The sequence below is a fragment of the Carcharodon carcharias genome, chromosome 7, assembly GCF_017639515.1.
Source record: "Carcharodon carcharias isolate sCarCar2 chromosome 7, sCarCar2.pri, whole genome shotgun sequence".
Lineage (NCBI taxonomy): Eukaryota > Metazoa > Chordata > Chondrichthyes > Lamniformes > Lamnidae > Carcharodon > Carcharodon carcharias.
The window spans coordinates 78,632,956-78,658,257 of NC_054473.1; the positions used below are offsets into that span (position 1 = coordinate 78,632,956).

The 25,302-nt window shown below is 42.2% G+C and overlaps 1 protein-coding gene across 1 annotated transcript in view; it reads left to right on the plus strand.

Annotated features, from left to right (window-relative positions):
• Nucleotides 1–25,302, plus strand: part of dnah1 (dynein, axonemal, heavy chain 1) — a 524,711-nt gene that overhangs the window by 165,749 nt on the left and 333,660 nt on the right. The window contains exons 19-23 of the mRNA XM_041191637.1: nt 3,366–3,619; nt 12,159–12,371; nt 15,555–15,719; nt 18,968–19,089; nt 24,357–24,462. Of these exons, the coding sequence (XP_041047571.1) occupies nt 3,366–3,619; nt 12,159–12,371; nt 15,555–15,719; nt 18,968–19,089; nt 24,357–24,462 (860 nt within the window). The remainder of the gene's footprint in view (nt 1–3,365; nt 3,620–12,158; nt 12,372–15,554; nt 15,720–18,967; nt 19,090–24,356; nt 24,463–25,302) is intronic.

Sequence of the window (25,302 nt, forward strand, 5' to 3'; positions counted from 1 at the left end):
AAGGCCTCAACTGGTGGACACCGTGAGCTCTCCGAGGACACTGGGTGCAGAGGTAACCACAGAAGAGGGGTAGGCACTTGAATCAAACGACCCTTCAACTGCCCTCTGCTTGTACTGTTAAGTTTTTCTTTATACTCTCTTGTAAACCGGATGAACAAATATAAACTAATTAACTAATTGAAAGGCCCTTAAAGGGGCAAAATCATGGATTGAAGAAACTGGTAGAATCACCACTGAGATTTGGAGCTCAGGATCTCCTGTTAATTAGACGGGTGCTTTCACCCACAAAACCACTGCATCAATCAGCAGTGTCTCTTTGTACTCTTTTTGAGCAAACTAAAAATAAATTCACTAATAAACTAATTAGAAGCCCCTTAATGTTACCGGGGCTAAGTGTCTCTTCATACTCTTTTGAGCAAACTAAAAACATTTAACCTAATTAATTAATGAACTGCCCCTTAAAAGGGCACTGTAACAAAAATAAAAATATGAAAGGAAACTTGAATTAAAATGTCATTATGGGGAGTGACAATGACTCCAGCCCCTGCAGTTCCCACTGGCTGCAGAAGGCCTCAAGTGTACCGGCAAACACTGCATGCTCCCTCTCCAGGGACACCCGGGCACGATTGTGGCTGTGAAGGAGGGACGGACAGTTGGGCTGAACAATCCGCTCAACCCCTCACTGCCTGGACCTGTTAAGTGTCCCTTTATATCCTATTTTTGTAAACCAAATGAACAAATATAAACTAATTAACTAATTGAAAGCCCCTTAAAGGCGTAAAATCACAGATTGAAGAAATAGGTAGAGTCACTACTGAATTGGATCCCTGGATCTCCGGGACACCCTGGTCCACTCCTCCATCACCTCCTACACCTCAAACAACTCCCACAGCACCTTCCCATGCAACCACAGAAGGTGCAACACCTGCCCCTTTACTTCCCCTCTCCTCAACGTCCAAGGGCCCAAACACTCCTTTCAAGTGAAGCAGCATTTCACTTGCACTTCCCTCAATTTAGTCTACTGCATTCGCTGCTCCCAATGCGGTTTCCTCTACATTGGAGAGACCAAACGCAGACTAGGTGACCGCTTTGCAGAACACCTTCGGTCTGTCCGCAAGCATGACCCAGACCTCCCTGTCGCTTGCCATTTCAACGCTCCACCCTGCTTTCATGCCCATATGTCCGTCCTTGGCTTGCTTCATTGTTCCAGTGAAGCTCAACGCAAACTAGAAGAACAGCACCTCATCTTCCAACTAGGCACTTTACAGCCTTCTGGATTGAATATTGAGTTCAACAATTTTACATCATGAACTCTCTCCTCCATCCTCACCCCCTTTCTGATCTCCCTTTTTTCCAATAATTTATATAGATTTTTCTTTTCCCACTTATTTCCATTATTTTCAAATTTATTTCCATCCATTGTTTTATCTCTACCTTTTAGCCTATTTTGATCCCTTCTCCCCACCCAACCCCCACCAGGACTATCTGTACCTGGCTTGTCCTGCTTTCTACGCTTAATGTCACCGAGTAGCACATTCCTTAGATAATATCACCACCTTCAACAACTCTTTGTCCTTTTGTCTATGACATCTTTTGGCTATCTCCACCTATCACTGGCCCTCTATCCAGCTCTAACTGTCCCAACCCCACCACCGCACCCCCCCCCCAAACCAGCTTATATTTCACCTCTTTTCTATTTTTCCTTAGTTCTGTTGAAGAGTCATACGGACTCGAAATGTTAACTGTGTTCCTCTCCGCAGATGCTGTCGGACCTGCTGAGTTTTTCCAGGTATTATTATTTTTGCCCTGAATCTCCTGTTGACTAGACAGGTGCTTTCACCCACAAAGCCACCACATCAATCAGCAATGTCTCTTATACTCTTTTGGATACAACAATAAAATAAATTGGCAAATTAGCAAAGTGACAGCCCCTTAAAAGGAAAGTGTCTCTTTATATTTTCTTTTAATAATAAAACCAAAAATAAACAAAATAAATTAATAAATGGGGGTGACAGCCCCTGGTGGGGCACATAACGAAAACAAAAACATCAAAGGAAACTTAACTAATTAAACCAAAATATCATTCCTGGGGAGTACAATGCAATGACAGCATCCACTGGTTGTGGAAGGAAGTTTCCCTTTATATATGTGCAAGTAATTATCCAATTTGTGTCCCCCCACCTGTATACACTTAATTTATATAATTAACACCATCAGCATCCTGGGGGTTACCATTGACCAAAAATTTAACTGGACTAGCCATATAAATACAGCGGCTACAAGAGCAGGTCAAAGGCTGGGAATTTCATGGCGAGTAGCTCACCTCCTGTCTCCCCAAAGCCTATCCATCATGTAAAAGGTACAAGTCAGAAGTGTGATGGAATACTTCTCACTCATCTGGATGAATACAGCTCCCACAAATCTCAAGAAGCTTGACACGATCCAGAACAAAGCAGCCCACTTGATTGGCACCCCCAACCACTACTTTAAGCATTCATTCCCTACACCAATGGCGCATAGTGGTAGCAGTGTGTACCATCCACATGATGCACTGTAGCAACCCACCAAGGCTCCTTCAAAAACACCTTCCAAATCCATGACCTCTACTACCTAGAAGAACAAGGGCAACAGACGCAAGGGAACATCACCACCTGAAAGTTCCCCTCAAAGTCATATATCATAACATCTGGACTTGGAACTGTATTGCCATTCTTTCACCATCACTGGATCAAAATTCTGTAACTCCCTCCCTGACTACATTGTAGGTGAATCTACATCACATAGAATTTTGCGACTCAAGAAGGTTACTCAGCACCACTTTGTCAAGGGCAGTTAGGAATGGACAACAAATGCTGGCCTTGCCAGCAATACCCATGTCCCATGAACAAATAGAAAAATAGCATAAATGCTTTCAAATAAATACATGAGAGAAAAGGGAATAGAAAGATATGCTGAAAGGCTGGGGTGAGGTAGATGGAATGGAAGGAGACTTTTGTGGAGTATAAACACTAGCACAGACTGGTTGGGCCAAATGGTCTGTTTCTGCATTGTAGTTTTTATGTAATTCTATGTAATATACACAAGAATTACTGAATGTACACTCAAATTCTGAATATACACAGGAAATACATTTCAAAGATAAGAATGTTGGGCATTGTGAGTAATCATTTTGATGAGTGGCTAAATGGGATATCATTTATCTTGCCTTTCAGGGGAAGTGTGTTAACTTTCAATAAGTGACAATGTAAACCATGCTAGCTTATGGATTTTCTGCCTCTTTCTCATTCTGGGCTTACCCCTAAGATTCAGAAATCAACCAATCATTGTAACCCTTTCAGCCTAACATTCATTTACTGCTTATACAGGCCTTGCTGATGTTGCACTAAAAATCCGATCAATGGTTGAGGAATTTAAGCCAAACATCCCACTGATTCAAGCACTGCGGAATCCTGGCATGCGAAACAGACACTGGGATATGATATCAGAGCAAATCCAAATAACAGTAAAGCCTAAGGCTAACCTAACATTTGCACGGTGTTTAGACATGAATCTTCAAGACCACGTAGAGGCCATTGCCAAGGTGGCAGAAGTAGCCGGAAAGGAGTATGCCATTGAACAGGTAGGTATTTCAGAACTTTCCGAAACCATTTTGGTAATTTATGCTAGTTAATACACAAAATACAATCTTGTAGCATCAGTAAGAATCTGATATGCTGAATTTGAAATGTCATTCCAATCTGGCAATCAAAATGTTGTAGTTAACAAAAAATGGAAACTCATTTCAAGTAATGTCCCCCAGGGACTAACCCTAAGCAGTTACTACATTGTTAATGATCCAGACAATGAAGGTGTGGACATGATCAGTAAGTTTGCAGAAGACACCAAAACCTGTGCAAGAGTTAGGACAGCACAGGTCAAATGTAGAAATTCCAATGTAGAAAGATTTTGATGTGCTCGGGGAGTGGACCTCAAAATGGCAAATGGTTATTTAACTTGGAGAGATCTAGTGTAATTCATGTTGGTAGGGCCAACACAAAATGCATACATCATTCACAAGGAACATTTGTCAAATGAGGGTGTGAGAGAAAAAAGTTGTTGGTGTGCACAGATCACTGCAGGTTCATGACTAAGTTTGCAGTGAATTTATAACTAAATGTAACAGGATATTGGATTATATTAATAAAAGCATTCAGTATAATTCAAAGGAGACCTTTTTGACAGTATGTAGGTTGTTGGTCAGATCACACATGGAGTATTACAGCCAATTTTGGTTCCTCCACATGGTGGAAAATGTCCAGAGGGAAGCTACAAGAATGTTTCCTTGCTTAAAGCATCTCATCTACTCAGCTAGGACTAAGAACCTATTTACTTTAGAGTAGTGAAAGCTTTTAGACATCATGATTAAAGTCTTTAAAATAATTAGCTGGGTAGCTAATTAACAGAATGGGAAGGACAGAGACATGAGTTTTAACTACACAAAGGCAAGAATTGACTGGATATTAGGCAGTTATTTTTTCCCATTGAGCAGAGTGTCTCTGGAACCAGCAGGTGTGTTGTTTGCAGAGTCTGCGTATGACTTTAAGAAGTTGTATCAGTTTTTGATCGGACCAGAGATGGCATAAAGGAGGTAAGTTCTTGTATACAAAGCACTTAGTACTTGCCCCAAGTGATCTCCTGGACAAGTTTTTATCGCCTGAGAGGATTGTTCCTGCTTATTTTTTAATTTATTGACACTGGGTTTTTTCCTGGTTTGTTTTTGCCTCTCTCAGGAGATGAGGAATGCAGGGTGGGAAAAGGTTAGAGAAATATCTAGTCATGATGTTCTAGACATCATGGTGTGTGGCGTAGGCTTGATAGACCCAGATGGTCTTTTCCTGCCCATCAATTTCATATGTTTAGATCGTGTATGAAGTAATAGTTTCTCTAACAACTGTGTATGACACAATTCACAATATAAATGTATGTAGTTTTGGCTTGTAAATATGGGGCAGACATACATGGTAATTGAGAGATTTAGATTGTTTCATTAACAATATTGTTCTGTGGTGGGTGGCAGTCTTGGTTGCCCTCCATCAAAGTGAATATAATAACAATTTTCCGTTGTTCCTTGATATTTCCAGTGCCAGGCAGCACTGAGCTGTCAAAAAAGGAGCAGCATTCTTTGACATTGGTAATGTCAATTGGTAATTGGTAATGACACAAGTAAACAGTAGTGCAGCCAGCACTAAATGATCTGTTCAGTGGATGTGTGCCTCAGTAGGGGGCCAAGGTTCATGTGAAGCTAGCACCTCTACTACTTTAAGGGGAGGCTTCAGCAGGTGCTGTAGGTGACTGAATAGAGCGTCTGAGAAGGAGAACACTGAAATATGGCACAATAAGGCAGAGAACTAGGTTTTTCTGATGTAGCACTGGAGGGCTTCATGCGCGCTTTGGACATGAGGAGAGAAGTTCTTGCTCTGGAAAGTACCAGGAGGCCATCCAGACAGACACCTCAAAGTAGTGGGAGCTGATAGCCATCATAGTCAATGCCAGCAATGTAGCCCAAGGACCTGGATGCATTGCCACCAGAAGTTCAGTAAACTCACAAAAATGGTCAAAGTTAGTGAATGCATCTTCAAATGCCATACCCTTACAACTGAACCATTAGTTTCAAACACTGCTTAATTCACCACCCCACCTTCATTCACCTACCAACAATCTCTTATCAACCATAACTCATACCTTTACTTCACCCTTTCACACTTAGTACTGCTGCAAGTCTCACAGTCATCATCTCACAGCTTGGCAAACACATCATCCAAATGGATTGTACTACACCCATTGACACACTTTCATCTCTTATACCTAATCCTCTTTCTCACATTCCATGTCACCCACAATCTCTTCTGATCTACAAGCTGAAAATAACCTAAACGTGCATCTTTTGCTTCCCCACCCCCCTCAACACACTACTGTTGTGCCTTACTCCTCTCAGATACCCAAGACCTTTAACCTGGTCAGGCAGTTGGGCAAGAACATGAAGTGGAAGGGGAAGAAGGGGCTGATGATGAAGAAACACTGCCACTCGATCTGTTATGGATGCAAGATTTTTATAAAAGCAAAAAACTGCGGATGCTGGAAATCCAAAGCAAAAATAAAAATACCTGGAAAAGCTTAGCAGGTCTGGGAGCATCTGCGGAGAGGAACGCAGTTAATGTTTCTAGTCCATATGACTCTTCAACAGAACTAAGTAAAAATAGAAAAGAGGTAAAATATAAGCTGATTTAAGTGGGGGGGGGGGTGCAGTGGAGGGCAGAGCTGGATAGAGGGCCAGTGATAGGTGGAGGTAGCCAAAAGATGTCATAGACAAAAGGACAAAGAGGTGTTGAAGGTGGTGATATTATCTAAGGAATGTGCTAATTAAGGGTAGAAAGCAGGACAAGCAAGGTACAAATAGCCCTAGTAGGGGTGGGGTGGGGTGAAGGAATCGAAATGGGCTAAAAGGTAGAGATGGATGGAAATACATTTTTAAAAATGGAAATAGGTGGGAAAAGAAAAATCTATATAAATTATTGGAAAAAAAGGTGGGGATGGGAAAGGGGGTGAGGATGGAAGAGAGAGTTCATGATGTAAAATTGTTGAACTCAATGTTCAGTCCAGAGGGCTGTAAAGTGCCTAGTCGGAAGATGAGGTGCTGTTCCTTCAGTTTGCGTTGAGCTTCACTGGAACAATGCAGCAGGCCAAGGACAGACATGTGGGCATGAGAGCAGGGTGGAGTGTTGAAATGGCAAGCGACAGGGAGGTCTGGGTCATGCTTGCGGACACTGCAAGGTGTTCTGCAAAGCGGTCACCCAGTCTGCTTTTGGTCTCTCCAATATAGAGGAAACCGCATTGGGAGCAATGAATGCAGTAGACTAAATTGAGGGAAGTGCAAGTGAAATGCTGCTTCACTTGAAAGGAGTGTTTGGGCCCTTGGACAGTGAGGAGAGGGGAAGTAAAGGGGCAGGTGTTGCACCTTCTGTGGTTGCATGGGCAGATGCCATGGGAGGTGTTTGAGGTGTAGGGGGTGATGGAGGAGTGGACCAGGGTGTCCCCGAGGGAATGATCCCTGCAGAATGCAGCCAAGGGGGTGGGGTGAAGGGAAGATGTGTTTGGTGGTGGCATCATGCTGGAGTTGGCGGAAATGGCGGAGGATGATCCTTTGAATGCGGAGGCTGGTGGGGTGATAAGTGAGGACAAGGGGGACCCTATCATGTTTCTGGGAGGGAAAGGAAGGTGTGAGTGCGGATGCGAGGGAGATGGGCCGGACACGGTTGAGGGCCCTGTCAACCACCGTGGGTGGAAAACCTCGATTAAGGAAGAAGGAAGATGTGTCAGAGGAACTGTTTTTGAAAGTGGCATCATCAGAACAGATGTGACGGAGGTGAAGGAACTGACAAAACGGGATGGAGTCCTTACATGAAGCGGGGTGTGAGGAGCTGTAGTCGAGGTAGTTGTGGGAGTTGGTAGACTTGTAATGGATATTGGTGGACAGTCTATCACCAGAAATTAAGACAGAGAGGTCAAGGAAGGGAAGGGAAGTGTCAGTGATAGACCATGTGAAAATGATGGAGGGGTGGAGATTGGAAGCAAAATTAATAAATTTTTCCAGGTCCTGACGAGAGCATGTAGCAGCACCGAAGCAATCATTGATGTACTGGAGAAAGAATTGTGGGAGGGGGCCGGAGTAGAACTGGAACAAGGAATGTTCCACATACCCCATAAAGAGACAGGCATAACTGGTTCAGGCCTCTGTTTGAGGAAGAAGCGGAGAGCCATCAGACCATCCCGGTGGGGGATGGAGGTGTAGAGGGATTGGACGTCCATGGTGAAGAGGAGGCAGTTGGGGCCAGGGAACTGGTAATTCTTGATATGATGTAAGGTGTCAGAGGAATCATGGATGTAGGTGGGAAGGGACTGGACAAGGGGAGAGAGAATGGATATAAATGGTTATAAAAAACATTTTTTTATACGTCTCTTTTTATTCAAATTGACCATGTGACCTCCAACTCGTTCTGCCTGGTGATAAACTGATGTATCCTGGTTACCATGGGTATCAGAGCCCAGGTCAAGCCCTATTGAAACCCAAGTAGCATAATAAACACTTGAATACAATGGGAGAGGTAGCTGTTCTCTCTATTGCAGACTTATTAACTCAGAAATCCTGGACACAGAGAGAGAGATTGCTGGAGAGAGAGAGACAGGGAACTTGCAACTGCTGCAAGCAGATTGCATTTGGGAGCACATTGTCTGGTCAAAGAGATGGGACCAATCGAAGGTTAACATAAAAACATAAGAACTAGGAGCAGGAGTGGGCAATTCAGCCCCTTGAGCCTGCCCCACCAATCATTACGATCATGGCTGATCTCATTTCGGCCTCAACTCCAATTTCCCGCCCTGTCCCCATAACCTTTCAACCCATTACTAATTAAAAATCTGCCTATCTCTTTAAATTTATTCAGCATCCAGGCATCTACTGCACTTTGAGGTAGTGAATTCCACAGATTCACAGACGGCCCTTTGAGAAAAGTAATTCCTCCTCATCTCTGATTTAAATCTACCACCCCTTAGCCTAAAACTATGACCTCTCCCTCTAGAAAGCCCCACAAGGGGAAATATCCACTTCACGTCTACTTTATCTATCCCCTTTAACATATAATATACTTCAATTAGATCTCCTCTCATTCTTCTAAACTCTAGCGAGTATAGGCCTAAATTGCTCAATCTCTCCTCAAAAGACAAGCCCCGCATCTCTGGAATCAATCTAGTGAACCTCCTTTGAACCGCCTCCAGTGCAACTACATCCTTCCTCAAGTAAGGGGACCAAAACTGTGCACAGTACTCCAGGTGCAGTCTCACCAGTGCCTTGTACAGTTGCAACAACACTTCCTTATTTTTATACTCTATTCCTTTAGCACTAAATGCCAAAATTCCATTTGCCTTCCTTATTACCTGCTGTACCTGCATACTAGCTTTCAGCGATTCATGCACGCGGACACCCAGATCCCTCTGCACTGAAGCATTCTGAATTTTCTCTCCATTTAAGTAATAAGTCACCTTTTTATTCTTCCAACCAAAACGGATAACCTCACACTTATCCACGTTAAACTCCATCTGCCAAATTTTGGCCCATTCACCTAACTTGTCCATATCCATTTGTAAATTTATTTCTTCATTGCAACTTACTTTACCACCTATTTTGCTGTTATCTGCAAATTTAGCTATAGTATCTTCTATCCCTGAATCCAAGTCATCAATATAGATTGTAAATAGTTGGAGCCCAAGGACCGAACCCTGTGGCACCCCACTAGTTACAGTTTGCCAGCCACGAAAAGACCCATTTATCCCGACTCTCTGCTTTCTGTTGGTTAGCCAATCCTCTATCCAATATATATTACCCCTAACTCCATGTGATCTTATCTTATGTATTAATCTTTTGTGCGGCACCTTATCAAAGGCCTTCTTGAAGTCCAGATATACTACATCTACAGGATCCCCATTATCCACTTTGCTTGTCACATCTTCAAAGAACTCTAGCAAATTAGTCAAACACGATTTATTCTTCATAAAACCATGCTGACTCTGATAGATTGCCCTGGAGTGGGCAGGAGATGGAATCACCAGAGTGATCCTTGCTTCTGGAAGCAAGGTTTGAAGATTCCCAGAAAACTGAGGGAAATGATTTTTGATGGACACTGGATGTTACAATTCATTGAATTGGGGAGAAGCAAGCCTGTTGAAAGCTGGGAGTAACTTTGGACTGGTTCCTTAAAGACTACAATTCTGCGGAGAGTAGGTGTAATGTACATATGCAGCATGGGATTTTGGTCCTGTTGTGAAGTTAAGGGGGTATTTTTTCTGTGTTTAGCGTATTAGTTGCTTACTAAATAATATTTTGTTGATATTGCTTTTAGGGTGTTCATTACAGTAAAAGTCTTACAAAGTGAAATCTTGGTTTGTGGTCCTTTGAGTCAGTCACTGGGAATTTGAATATTTTGTTAAAAGTATTTGGTCTTTATGGGGATTGTAACAATCTCATACTTGTAACCACCAGTTCAGATTCTGACACAGCATGTACTTTAGAGGGTAGCTTTGAGGCAGGGTATGCATGTTTTGAATTGGCAGGGATGAGCTGCCTCCAGCTCAGGTAGGTGGAAAGGGTAGCACAAGTAGCAGCTTGCTGACTAGTGAAGTTGCACACGAATTCTGCTACAGAGCTGTCAGATGGGGCATCTTACAGATAAAGGCTGGATCTGAACACAGAAATGCCAACTGCATTGGCAGGCCTGCCAGAAAGCCTGCAGTCACTGTCATGCAGTGTGGAGGAGTCTGGCACAAAGTTGCACGGGGCTTTGCACACAAGGCTTTGAGCCTTGTGTTCCAATGTGGGAATGTGGCCAACTTGATTTTCACACTTGTGGATCCAACCATGGTGGCGCTGATGTCTTCAGAGAATCAGAGAATGATTGTACAGTGCAGAAGGAGGCTATTTGTTCTGTTGAGCCTGTGCTGAACTGGAATCCTTCCATCACCACCTACAAGATGCACTGCAGCAATTCACCAAGGCTCCTCCGACAGCATCTTCCAAATCCCCGACCTCTACCACCTAGAAAGACAAGGGCAGCAGATGCATGGGAACTCCATTACCTGCAAGTTCTGCTCCAAGCCACACATCATCCTGACTTGGAACTATATCGCCATTCCTTCAATGTAGCTGAGTGAAAATCCTGGAACTCCCTCCTTAACAACACTGTGGGAGTACCCACTGCAGCAGTTCAAGAAGGTGGCTCACCACCAGCTTCTCAAGGGCAATTAGGGTTGAGTAACAAATACTGGCCTAGCCAGTGGCAACCACATCTTTTGAAAACAAATTTCAAAAATCAGAGCATAAGCAAAAGCTCTCAACATCTGAGTGTGGCAGTAAAAACTGAAGACATGCCAGCTCATGCTTGTTGACACCATACAAGCTCAGATCACTGCCATCATGATTGTTAATACCAGTATTCAATGGGATTTGCAGTGTTTCACAGAAGTCTGGCAATCTGTCTTCTGAGACATTGCCAGGATTGCCGAATCACCATGCAGTGGAAATGGCAGTGGCTCATGCGGAGCAAACCTGTTATCCTCTCCTCACTCTATTAGTGCACTTGCTGTTGCCTGAGTTCACTGGTACCACAGTTGGATGAGCCAATCACAGACAACCTGGCCAAAAAGAGATGTGGTGGTTACGTCCTCCCTTCCTCCTCCTCCCTCTTAGATACTTACCATCTATATTGTGGCAAGGGTGATGGTAATATTGTGCAAGATGCAGAAGACCATGACAAATCATAACACACGCTCATGCTCATTCAGTGCAGCTCAGGCAGGGGAAGAATTGATTAAAAACCTCAGTAATCTCACTGCTCACTGACATTTTGTGTGGCAGCAGACAGCCCTCATCACCCAGTAGCTATCATCTGGTTTCTCATGGTTGCTCAATACTGATGGTACATCATAACTGCTGCCAAGATAATGGGCATTGACCTACAGGATGCACACATGATCGCACACAAATTGCATATTTAGGGAGTGAAACTCTTCCTGATTGCAGTAAATCTCTGAATTTAGATATGGTGTCCACAGAGAAACACATCACTTTGCGAACACCATGGTGAAGCCTTCACTTGTCTGTGAAGGGATTACAGTTTACATCTTTTTGCAAAGGGGATATGTGTTTCAGTACCTGAGTTCTAAATGAAGGTCATAGCTAAATAATAGAGCCATCATTGTCAATTTTATACATTAATGTGCTAAAATACTTTGGTATAGAAAAGCTGGTTGCAAAAGAACTAGAGAAAGTTACATAATTATAGGAAGAGACAGAACCATGTGTTGTGTGCAAGATGATCATCTTCAAAGTTATGAAGGCATGATAGTACTACATCACTTAATACCCATTACTATGTGCAGGGTAACCCACATTCAAAACTAAAGGAAGATTGTACTGTAGATAAACTAACTCTAATGCAGAAATTTTATAGTTCTCAAAAGGTCTCTGATACATATATTCATATTTTATAGTAAAAATGTCTTCATTTGTTAAATTGCAAACGTCAACTAAAGGGATCTCCCAGCACTAATATCGAATATCTTATTTATAGGCCCTTGATAAGATGGAGGGTGAGTGGGAAAATATTAATTTTGATGTGATGCCATACAAAGAAACAGGAACATTTATCTTGAAAAGTCCAGATGAAGCTTCACAGTTATTGGATGATCATATTGTCATGTCACAGAGCATGTCCTTCTCACCCTTCAAGATGGCATATGAAGCGAGGATCAGCAGTTGGGAAAACAAACTGCGCATGACCCAGGTGAGACTCCAGCAAGGATTTCTGGGCAATATGTAGATTTCATAGACGTAGGCTCATAGACATTTACAGCACAGAAAGAGGCAATTCGGCTGTTTGTGTCCACGCTGGTCAACAAAGATCTGAAAACACTAATCCAATTTTGCAATGCTTGGCCCATAGCCCTGGAGGCTACAGCAATGCTAGTGAATATCTAAATACTTCTTAAATCTTATGAGAGTTTCTGACTCAACCACCCTTTCAGGCAGTGAATTCCAGACTCCCATCACCCTCTGGGTGAAAAAAATTCTCCTCAATTTCCCTCTTAGCCTTCTACCTCTTACCTTAAATCTATGCCCACTGGTTATTGACCCCTCTACTAATGGAACAAGTGCCTTCCTATCCACCCTATCTATGTCCCTCATAATTTTACACCTCTATCAGATCCCCTTTCAACCTTTGCTGCTCCAAGAAAAACCCCAGCCTATCCAATCTTTCCTCATAGCTCAGACCCTTCAGCCCAGGCAGCATTTGGGCAAATCTCCTCTGCATCTTCTCCAGCGCAATCACATTCTTCCTATAATGTGGTGACCAGAACTGCATGCAGTACTCCAGTTGAGGCCTAGCCAATGTTTTATACAGTTCCAGCATAACCTCCCTGCTCTTGTATTCTATGCCTTGGTTAATAAAGGCAAGTATCCCATATGCCTTCTTAACCACCTTATCTACCTGCCCTTCTACCTTCAGTGATCTGTGGATATGCACACCAAGGTCCTTCTGATCTTCAGTACTTTCCAGGGTCCTACCATTCATAATCTAATACCTTGCCTTGTTAGCCCTCCCCAAGTGCATTACCTCACTTTCCTGGGTTGAATTCCATTTGCCACTGCTCTGCCCACCTGACCAGTCCATTGATATCCTCCTATAATTTACGGCTATCCTCCTCACTATTTACCACCTTACCAATTTTCGCGTCATCCGCAAACTTCTTGATCACACCCTTTACATTTAAGTCCATATCATTTATGTACACCACAAAGGGCAAGGGCCTCAGCACCAAGCCCTGCGGAACCCCACTGGAAACAGACTTCCACTCACAAAAACATCCCTCTACCATCACCCTCTGCTTCCTGCCTTTCAGCCAATTTTGCATCCAACATGTCACTTTGCCTTTCATCCCATGAGCTCTGACTTTCTTGACCAGTCTATCGTTAGGGACCTTGTCAAAAACCTTGCTAAAGTTCGCTCTTTCAAGGATTCAGTGTCTTCAGTGGACGTTAGTTTGTGGCGGGATAGTTGGGACTAGTGGAGTTCGAACTCAGTAAATACCTGTTCCTATTTGATTTGGGATGAAGGCACACCAAAATTGAAACCATGCACAAGAACAAACACCTTGCTTTCTGAGAACACATGGTCAGAGAGATTTGTTATGTGTTTAGTGGCATCGAAAGTAAGCTAAAAAAGCATTAGCTGGACTTGTGTTAGAGCAATGAGTTGCTACGTGATATATATGACAAAGTGCATCCTCACGGCTAGCTGCGTGCACATATTTATGGCTCCCCAAAACACAAAACTCTTTACTCTTACCTATGACCGGTTCTACACAACATGAATTGGTCAAATGGTTGGGCAAATTGTTACAAACAGTTTGGATCAGTTTTCCCATATGCACAGTGAAGCATTTCATACTGATAGCAATGCTGCTTCCATGTGCTCATTTGACATTGCTAGCCTATTCATCAATGTTCCACTTTAGAAAACCATAGGCCAGGATTTTACATTGGTCGGGCGGGAGTGGGTGGGGAATTTCGTGGAGCTGACCACCGCCCGTGATCGGTTCCGCACCGCAATTTCAGATGGGCGGTCTAATTAAGGACCACCCAGTGTGGATTGTGAGGAGTATTGCTGAGCATTACTTGTGTGGGCGGGGGGAAGAGGGAGAGTCGGGTCCACAGTGCTGCCTCAGGGAGATTGAATTGCTTTTTTAAAAAATTATTAAAGACATTAAAAATTTAATGAAACATATCCCCTCATGTGACTGTGTCACATGACACGGGGGCATGTTTTTAATGTCGAAAGAAAGTTTTAATTTAATTATTTTAATTCCTAAAAAATGTAAAGACTGCTTGGCCTTTTCGCCTGCCCATCAATTGTTAGATTGAACGGGGAGCGTAAATTTGAAGTTAATTAGTTTGTCAATGGCCTTAATAGGACTTTCAACTATCGGCGGGCGCACAGCTGACTCCGGCGCATGCCCACTGAACGAAATATCATGAGACAGCACGATGACGTCAGGACGCATGCCGAATGTAAAATTCTGCCCATAGATATTTGCGATGCAGCACTATATCATGGCAATCTAGATCTGCCACCATTGCGTGAATCAATATTCATTGAACTTATGAACTCGACAACTCGCGCAGTTGAATTCAGTTTTAATGACATCATGTATGCCCAAATAGGTGCTGTTGCCATGGGATCTCTTCTAGACCCAGCTCTCGCAAGCACCTTTGTTGGGTTCCATGAGAAACGTGTCTTTGATGGAATAACACCTAACCTCCTATCCCTCACATATTTCTGATATGTGGATGATACGTTTGCTATATTTAAATCCGTAGCTGCATGTAATAATTTCCTTACATGTCTTAATGGGCTCCATCCTGCACTCAAATTCACCTTTGAAATGGGGCAGTTAAATAAACTCCCTTTCCCTGATGTACTAGTTGAGAAATCTGCGGGGATTCTCTACCATGGTCTACTGCAAGCCTACCTTCATTGGTCAGTACACACGTTGGGATTCTTACAGTTCCACATGCTATAAGATTGGTTTTATTGGCAATGTGGTAAATCAGAGTCCACCTGCCAATCAATCAGCTCTTTCTTCTCATACGTTATAAATTGTTGTTTTCCCCTTATATTGGTATTCTTGTGAAGTGTCCTGCTGAATGCAAGACGAAAAGCTTCGACATGTCTCTTTTTTCAGCAATATTCAAGTTCTGTACTACCAAACGACTATAAATTACAATCAAAAGAAAAAAGAATGAAGGCAAATCTGGTCTTCCATATCTTATAAGAAAGTAATTAGATTCTTTCTGCGGAGACCTGGGTCAAAATTAAAAGCACGCACTTGAATGAATTGTGCAGTTCTATCTGTAGTTAGTTGCACTGCTAAAGATTACATTATATTTGTATTCCATGTTGTTTCAGGATGTCCTGGATGAGTGGCTGCTGTGTCAGAGGTCCTGGCTTTACCTAGAACCTATCTTCAGTTCTGAGGACATCAACAGACAACTGCCAGTGGAAAGTAAACGATACCACACCATGGAGCGGTTATGGATAACCATAATGAAAAATGCAAATGAAAACCGAAAGGTATAGTTGCTGTTGGGCTTTTGTTGTTTACAAAATTATCTTTCTTCAAGAATCTTGTTGTACTCAATCCTTTCTTGGCTTATCTACCATGCACTGAGTTTAGAAGACAGTCAAGTGCCCTGTGATTGATTATGCACACCAACTGACTCTTCATTTCCATGGAACACAGTCATAGAGTTATATACAGCACAGAAGGAGGCCATTTGGTCCACGGAGCAATCCAGTCAATTCCACTACCCCACTCAATCCCCATAGCCTGGCAAATTTATTTTAATACCACTAGCATTGCATCTCCTGATACTCTGCCCTTCAAACAGCTTCAAGATTATTCGCTCTCCATATCTGTCTCCAAACCTGGCCTCGATCCCTCATTTGTTACGAGGATATATGTATCCAAAGTCAGGCCTGTGTAACTTGAGTTTCCCTAAATCCATTTGCATTTTGTATTTTGATTGCGGCTCCAGACCCAAGCGCATCACTTCTATTTCCACTTTTTCTCCAGCTTTTATTCTTTTCACTTTATCCCTCCTAGATCCATCCATCCTGTTACAATGCCTCCTTTCATTTCTCCCCAAAGGTACTCTGCCCTTCCAAATCCCTACCCCACCCCTTCAGCTCTCCGCAAACCTCTTATTCTTCTGCAGCCATCTCAGGCTTGACTCTGTCTTAGATAAGCCTATGGCTTCTCTTTGTGCTTCTTTCAGCACACTGCGAAGCACCTGTCATTGCCTCCTTATAAACAGCACCCCGAACTGCCACATCCTACACTCATGTTGATTCTCCCATCCAGTATACCCTCCATGGGCTAATCATTTTTACCTCCCTCCCATCCCACTCACCCTTCCCAATGCTGATCACATTTAATCTGCCATTGGATCAGCTATCACCACGCCTCTCCACATTGCTCTCCAGAATGTTCATTCAATTCTGATGAAGACCCTTGCCATCCATGAACTTATTGTGGATGATTACATCGATATCATGGCCTTGATAGAAACCTGGATGAGGATTGATGACACCTTGCCCCTTAATGAAGCATCCCTGTCTGGCTATACTTTGCCCTATGCAAACTGTCTGGGTGGTGTTGTGGCTCATTAGCAAATCACATCTTGATCTGTCCCATACCTATGTGGTACTTTCTCATTCTTTGGATATTTCAAGTTGTTTCACCCTTCTCACTTCTCATTTAACATCCTTGTTCTCTACTTCCCACTCAAGTACCATGCCAGATTTCACACCAAAATATCTTCTCTGCTTTGCTTCTTCAGCTTCTGCACTAAGCAACATCGCATCCTCAATATCAACTTCTAGCTCAACTCATCATGTCCCTCTCTTTTGACTTTACTGCCCTTCTATCCTCCATGTAAACTCTCCCACCCTTATTTACAGACACCCACCTAACCTTGCCATCTCATGTGGCCTCACTACTCCCATCTTGTCAATCACAAAAAAAATGCCATCTTTGATCACTTTCTTGAACCTTTCTCCACCTTTCCTCTCTGAACCTTACTTTCTTTCCTCTCTGGCCCTGGGAAAAAAAAATTCTCTTCAAATTCATTTAAGCCGCACTTTCAAAATTCCAACTGTCTACCTTTGGCCCTCTATTCACCTTGTTAGTCTCCAGTTATTGATCTGCCAAAGTCCCTCATTAAAATCATTACTTTCTTTCACCCTGATCATTCACCCTGGCAAGACCCTTATCTCTGCTGCCTTATGTCTAAGGGATACAAACTTGAATGTCTATGGTGGACAGTTGGTTCAGCCATTCATTGCCAGATCTGGCATAAAGCACTATTAAATACTGCTCTCTTCTCCCAAGACATTCACCCTTATGACAAAATTCAGCCCCCAGTATCTAAATCCCACCATGGCCATGCCCTTCTTTATCACCATTACCTACTGTAGCATTGCAACCCTCTGAGAATTTCTGCACTCTAATTCAGGCCTCTTGAGGGTCCCTATTTGAAAGGCTTCACCATTGGTGGCCATGCCTTCAGCTGCCTAGGGCTTTATCTCTGGAATTCCCTTCGTAAACCTCTTCAACTCTACCTCCCTTTGCCCCTTTAAGACTTTCCTTTAAACCTACTTCTTTGACTGAGCTTTTGGTCACCCAACCTACTATATCCTTATGTGGCTTAGTGGCAAATTTTGCTGCTTTAAAGGTGCTATATAAATTCAAGTTGTTGTTGTGGACTGAAGACTCAGGAATTAACTTCTTGGAAAAGACAGCAGACAGGATTCAGAGCCTATTCAATACTTGAATAAAAAAAGCTGAACATGGGTCATATGTACTGAATAGCTTCAGTCAAACAAAATACATTGTATAAAGCTATCTCTGGAAATGGTCTGGACGCAGACGTTGCTTATAAGTTGCCAAATGGTCTGCAATTATACAGTGCTGTTATGAAAAAACAACTACATCAGTTTAAAATTCATTAGTTGGATCTTGAGAAAGTAGGAGGACTTAATTTAAAACAACCCATTCTGGTATACACCAGAGCCAATGTGACTTCAACATGAGCAAATTCTAACTTACAAGACTGATTGTTACTGCCATTTACCTGTATTACCATGGGCTGTGGAGGAGATATTCAACCAGAGTTTCTGCTCTTGATCCCTATTGAGTGGTTTTTTGCTGGACATAAAATGAAGCTAGGAACGAAGACAAGACTGCCCCCCTCTCCATTCCTCACCAACTTGCCATTGATATCTTCTGTTAAAGACCCCACCTGAAAATTAACTCCTCTTTTCTCCTCTAGAAGCTGACTGAATTGCTGTGCATTTCCATCACTTTATGTTTTTATTTACATGATAATGGGGTAGAAATCTTTATTTCATTTCTAATGTTATATCTTATAAATGCTACCTATACACATGTAAAATCAGTTAAAGTTAGGAGGTTATCTTCACAGTTGTAATCATGGAAAAAGAAATAAATGATAAATGCAATTAGATAGGGGATCATATCTTAGATAGTGGCTACTCTTTATGATTTAATAAATTCAAGGCCAGAAATTATTGTTAGTGATGTTATTGTACAAATGCTTAACACGCTGTATCAAATTCTTGCCTAATTCTTACACCATTTGTATGATACCATCACTAACAGTAATCTTCAAGGCTTAGATTTCTGCTTACTATTACAATATATTACTTGAGAAAAATCTACTACAGTGTAAATAAATGAACTATTATTGACCTGATAATTGTGATTGCTTCTTGGTTGGCATTTTGGCCTCATTTCACAGGTTATCAAGTTATGTCCAGAACCAAGGTTGTTGGACAACTTACGTGAATGTAACAAACAGCTGGACCTTGTGCAGAAAGGTCTTAGTGAATATTTGGAGACAAAGAGAGCTTCTTTTCCAAGGTAAAGGGTTTACTTTCTTTTCAATGCTAAGGAATTGTGTGAAGTATTTTATTTATCTGGAGTTGATGAGGAGAGAGATTGTAGAATAGAACTCCTGTTTGGTGTCTGAGTAATGGGGACCAGGCTATGAAAAGAAACTTACAGAACAGAATCTGTTTAATTGGAGAAAATGAAATTATGTGGGTATAAAGAAGGTAGAAGGCCTCCTTAAAAAAAGTTTAGCACCATTTGACTATGCCAAGAAATTTCTTCCTTTCCTTAAGTTCTTTGTCCGAAGGTAGGTCCAACCCACAGCACCATGGGTAGAACGAGGAGACAGGTCCAAAATCCACCCTAGCCGGAACGAGGAATCAAACCCCACGCTATTTGCACCAATCTGATCCACATCAGCTGTCAAGCAATTGAGCCAACCGCACCATCCCCCCCAACCCCCACGCAAGGAGTCCGTGTTGCTGTGGCAACATTCACTTTTATATGCATGTTGTAGCCTGAAGCTATGGATAGTGATGGTAGGGCCTCCAATTTCTTTCCATCGCATGGCTAATCAGGAATCTCTATTGCTCTTACCACCTGCCATTGGTGATGTAGAAAGGATTCACAAACTGATACTCAACCTGTTTTGCTGCATTATGAACACACCTTCCTTGGCCATCAAGTCCAGGAGTGGAACTTGAACCTGGAGCTTCTGTCTCAGAGACCAGGATGCTACCACTGTGCCACAGGAACGCTACTGCCAAGAAACTCCAGGGACCAAAATGAAATGTAACCTTGGAGTTCACCTGTAAGACAAATACTTGGGAACAGTCATAACACTCTCAACAAAGATGTATAGTTGGATTATAAACAGAGTTTTAATTTGGCATGCCAGCTCTAGAGGTGTTCATTAGGCACTGATCAAAAGTTTCAATCTCAATCAATATATGTGGTTCAGTGGCAGCATTCTGACATCTTAGTCAATAGATTGTTGGCTTCAGCGACGAGCACAAATCTAGGTTGACACTCCAATGGTGCACAGTTGAAGATGGTGTACTCAGACAAGACGTTAAACCGAGGCCCTGTCTGTCTTAGGTGGACACAAAAGATTCAATAGCACTATTTTGAAGAAGAGCAGGGAAGTTTTCCATGGTGTCCTGACCAGTATTTATTCCTCAACTAAGAACACTGAAACAGACTATCTGGTCATTTATCACATTGCTGTTTGTGGGACCTTGCTGTGTGCAAACTGTCTGTCAAGTACAACAGTTAGTATACCTCAATAGTACATCTTTGACTGTAAAGTGCTTTAGGGCATCCAGATGTTGTGAGAAATGCTACATAAATGTAAATATTTTATGTGGAGGATGAGGAACAGAAGTAGATTTGGTACCTTTGGTATGGCCTTTATTGTTAGAATGGAAGCATGCTACACATTTTAAGGTTCCTAATTATTGACCTCATTTGCCGTAAAAACATAACATTTTTTAGGAACGCGCAAAAGCATTAAGCCCAACAAGCCTATCCCTTTCTCTATAAAGCAGTTCACTTATCCATTTTTTAGGCAACAATTTGTCTCGTGAATCCATTTATATCTTCCACTTCAATAATTCCACAATTATTACCCGGTGGGTGAAAATATTTTGCTTGACTTCCCTTCTTGCAACCATCTTTTTAATTTTTAACTATGCCCCCTAGTTTTTGAACTGTTCAAGAGGTGATCAATTTTAGGCATATAGAAACTATTGGTTCCTGTATACCCAGCCGATAATGGCTTTCCCACTGCCATTTAATGCTCTAGGGAGCCTTAATTAGCTGTAGATGGGACCTATGCTCCTCACTCAGGAGGAAGTCCCACCTTAGAGAGCTGCCAGCCAATCCAATTGGCTGAAAGCTCTCGGTAGAGTTGAGGTGGGTACGTAGGTGTCTACAAAGGCTGATCTACGCCCAGAAGGTTCAGATGCACACAGGATAGAATACTGCAGATGATCAAGTTTTGGATGAGTTGCTGGCTTGGGATTCTTTTCTTTGCGTTTTCTCTCTGCCTTTGATGTGTGTTGCTTTAGAAGGAGACCGCACCATTTTTTATTTGATTGCGCTAGGTGCAGCAGTCCTGGGCAAGCCTCTCTCAGGACTCAAAAGTCGATATGAAAACTCCTAAGTGAAGCCTTCAGTGTTTCCTTGTAGTGCTTCCTCTGACTGCCATGAGAGCACATCCCATTGAAGCTCTCCTTTGAAGATTCGCTTTGGTAAGCGAGTGTCAGGCATTTTGGCTACATGACCAGCCCAGCTCAGTTGTGACTGTTTCAATATGGTGTGGACATTTAGCATGTCAGTTCAGGTGAACTCAGGTGTATTTTTTCCCACCATCTGATCTTACAAAGCTTTGAAAGGCAGCTCAAGTGAAAGTGGTTGAACTTCTTAGCATGGCGCTGGTACACAGTTCAAGTCTTGCATGTGTAAAATAGAGTGGGCAGGACTATTGCTCTATAGACTTTCAGTTTGGTAGGCGTATAGTTCTTCATTCCCATACTGAAGTTTAAAGTCTGCCGAAGACTACGCTTGCTTTGGCAATTCTTGTATGTATCTCGTTGTCATTGTAGACAGCTTAAGAGAGTGTGCTTGCTGAGAAAAGTGAACTCATCCACTGCTAACAGGTTCTGGTACTGGACTGTTCTGGAGCAGGCAGGTACATTACTTCAGTTTTCCTTGTCTTGATCATAAAGCCAAATCACATGCATTGGAGTAGAAGTCTATGCTACTTTACATATCCAACTCTGAACTGATAGCTAGTGCATAGTCATCAGCAAACAGGAAATTATGAGGTATGCTCTTGAAGACCTTGGTCTTTGCCTGGAATTGTCTCAGATTAAGCAGCGTCCCGTCCATACAATATCTGATTTCAATGCCAGGAGCACTATCTTGATGGGAAATGGTCAAAAGACTCACTATCATCCAGGACTTGTGTGGGTATGTCATCATGGAACTGTTGAACTTTGTGATGAATTTCTCTGGGCAAGCAAATTTCTCCATTAACTTCCACAGGGCCTCATGGCTGACTGTGTCAAAGGCCTTGGTCAGGTCAGCAAACATGGTGTAAGGTCCGTGCTCTGTTCTTGGCATTTCTCCAGGAAACACCATGGTGGTTCCTCTACCTTTTCTGAAGCTGCACTGACACTTTAGCAGCGGATCCTAGTCAGGATATTGCACTAAGTGGTTCAGAAGGATTCTGGCAAAGATGTTGCCAGCAATGGAGAGGAGTGAAATTCCTTTATGATTGTTGCAAGACTGGAAAGCTTCTCTTCCCTTGTACAGGTGGATGATGGAGGCATTTTTGTATTTTTGCAGGATGGTTCCTTGCTCCCAAGTAGAGTGAAAGAGTTCAGTGAGCTTCTTGACCAGGCATTGACCTCCAGCTTTGTAGACCTCAGCTGACCTCAGCATCAGCTACTGGAGCTTTGCCGCTAGACAGGAGTTTGATTGCCTGCATCATTTCTAACAATATGAGAGGGTCATCATGATAGCAGATGGAAACCTGTGGCAGCCTGTTGATTGCTCCTTCATTGATAGATGATGGGCAGTCGAGGATGTGACTAAAGTGCTCTGCCACCTTTCTAGAATTTGGACTTTTTCTGTGAGCAGTGTTGAACCATCAATACTAGGAATTGGTGTTCAATCAGTAGACTGGGGCTCGTAGACATAGTTCAGAGCATCGTAGAATCTCTTCCATTATTTGTTGTGTGCAAATGACTGAAGTTCATCAGCTTTCTGGTTCAGCCAAGTGTCTTGCATCTCTCTGAGCTTGCATTTGACAGTCCTGCAGATGTTTTGGTAGGCATCATGTTTGAATAATGATGACTTATCGTTGAGGCAAAACCATGTAGAGACTTTGTTTTTCCTCATGTAGTTTCTGGATTACCTCATTGTTTTCACTGAACCAGTCTTGATGCTTACATGAAATAGGGCCAATGACCTCTAGAGCAATGGAGTACACTATATCCCTGAAGGTCACCCAGTCATCCTCAACGCAGTGTGTCCATTTTCACTGTCTACAGACGACTCTCGAGTTTCTTTGAGAGAGATCCCTTCATGACTACCCATTTGACCCTTGAGACATTGACACGCTTCTGGAACTTCATACCCTGGGGGCATGTAGAGGGATAGATCTTGATGTTCAGTGTTCAGATAGTGGTCAAACCAGCAGTCAATGCCGAACATAGCTTTTGTTACATGTGCATGTTGCCTGTCCCTCTGCCTGGTGATGATATAGTTGGTTAGATGCCAATGCATAGAATAGGGATGCATCTAAAACATCTTGTTGGGATTAGGGAGGGGGAAAACTATGTTGGTGATTAAGAGCTCATGCTTAGCACACATCTTCAGCAATAGGAGACCATTGCTGTTACAGCTGCCAGCTCTACTTTTCTGATGACCCCTTCCCATGCCTGGTGATCTGCACCAACTCTTGCATTAAATCATCAAGAATGATTAGTTTAATATATATTGTATGTATGTAGTTAAATATATTTTATGTTAATCTTGTCTTTTCTAATCCTAAATTCATGGTCCTTGACTTCAGAGTTTATGGTATGTCAAACAATTTATTGGGTTCAGTTTATTTATAGCCCATGGAATCTAGAAGACTTCAATAAGATACCTCTTGTAACATTTTTTCTACAGCATAAACATTAACAGCTTTCTTATTCTCTTCTTGAAGCTCAGGTGCCTAAAATTCACTATTGTTTTAATTGTTCTCTGTGCACTCTCCAAAGTTAAAATGTCCTCCCTATTGTATGATAACTAGATTGTACAAAGTACTTCGGGTGAAGACAAAGCAGTGTCCGATATACAATCGATATTATCTCAGTATCTCCCAGCCATGCATCCTAGGATCCTGTTTGGTTTCCTTACTCCTATCTGTTACTATGCAGATGATTTCAACAAGCTACTGACTAGTACTACCAGATTTCTTTCCTGTCTTGCCCCCTGCTGCTCAATACCATTCATCTTATATTCACACCTCTTTTCACACTTCTCCTGTCTCATAATGTTGCATTTTCCATATTAAATAGAATCCATTGCTTATAAGCCCATTTCTCCTAATTGACCCAGATCCCTTGAATATAGAATTGGGAGGTTAGGGATTAAATATGCAACAGTTCCACCTTGGAGACTCAGGTAAGTAAAATGTTTAGATATAAATTGCAATAGTCCAACTGTAAAAATGCACAAAGAGCAGAAATTGTAATTATGTTTGTTCTGTGTTGACCTTTAATCCATTCTTTGTTTTACAGATTCTACTTCCTATCAGATGATGAACTACTTGAAATCTTGTCTCAGACTAAAGATCCTACTGCTGTACAGCCTCACTTGCGCAAGTGTTTTGAAAATATTGCCCATGTAAGTCAAAAAGGAAGAAAAAAGGAAGCTAAGACACAATGGTGTAAGCACTGAATTTCTATCTCTGGGAACCAGCTATAAGGATCCTATGTGAAATGAATTTGGAGAGTCATAATCCAGTTTCTAGTGGACAAGAGAGCACAAAACTAAAACAATGGTCATTCAGCCTTGTCTGTCTTTCATCTGTCTTCATTCCAAGGGTTTGCCACACTATGAACAATTTTTCTTTGCTGATTTCTATTCTCCACTACCCTCACTGCCTGTCCCATAAAGACACCAGTTCACATTCTGATATTATCTATCCATGCCATCTTGGGTCTTCCTTGTGCACATTTTCCAGGTGTTTTACCTTGCATTACTTCTTTTTCCAAACACTCCCCTCCTATTTTCGTCACATGTCCAAAATGTGCGAGTTTCCTTAATATCACTGCCTCAAACAAATTCTTCTTAACACCACCTTTCTCGAGCACTCACTCGTTTGTCTACTTGGCTGTCCATGACACAGGTAATATCCATCTGAGTCCTTTCATTTTAAATGCTCTTATTTGAGCCTTCTCACACTTCTTAATGGTCCAGCTTTCACAGCCATATATTTTCACCAGTCACACAAGTGCTTTCAGAAGACAAATTTTCATTGTAATCGAGATGCTGTGGCTACTCAGCTTTAGTTGGCACTAATCCTGCTCAGGCACCAAAGGATGCCAATGTGGGATTTTTTTTAAATGCCACTCTGCTGCAGTAAGAGTCACTCTTCTGAGCCTAAGACTGAGGCAAGGTGGAGGAATCTTTACTCAGTGTCTAAATGTTCTATTGATAATTTGGAAATGATGCTTGGTACCT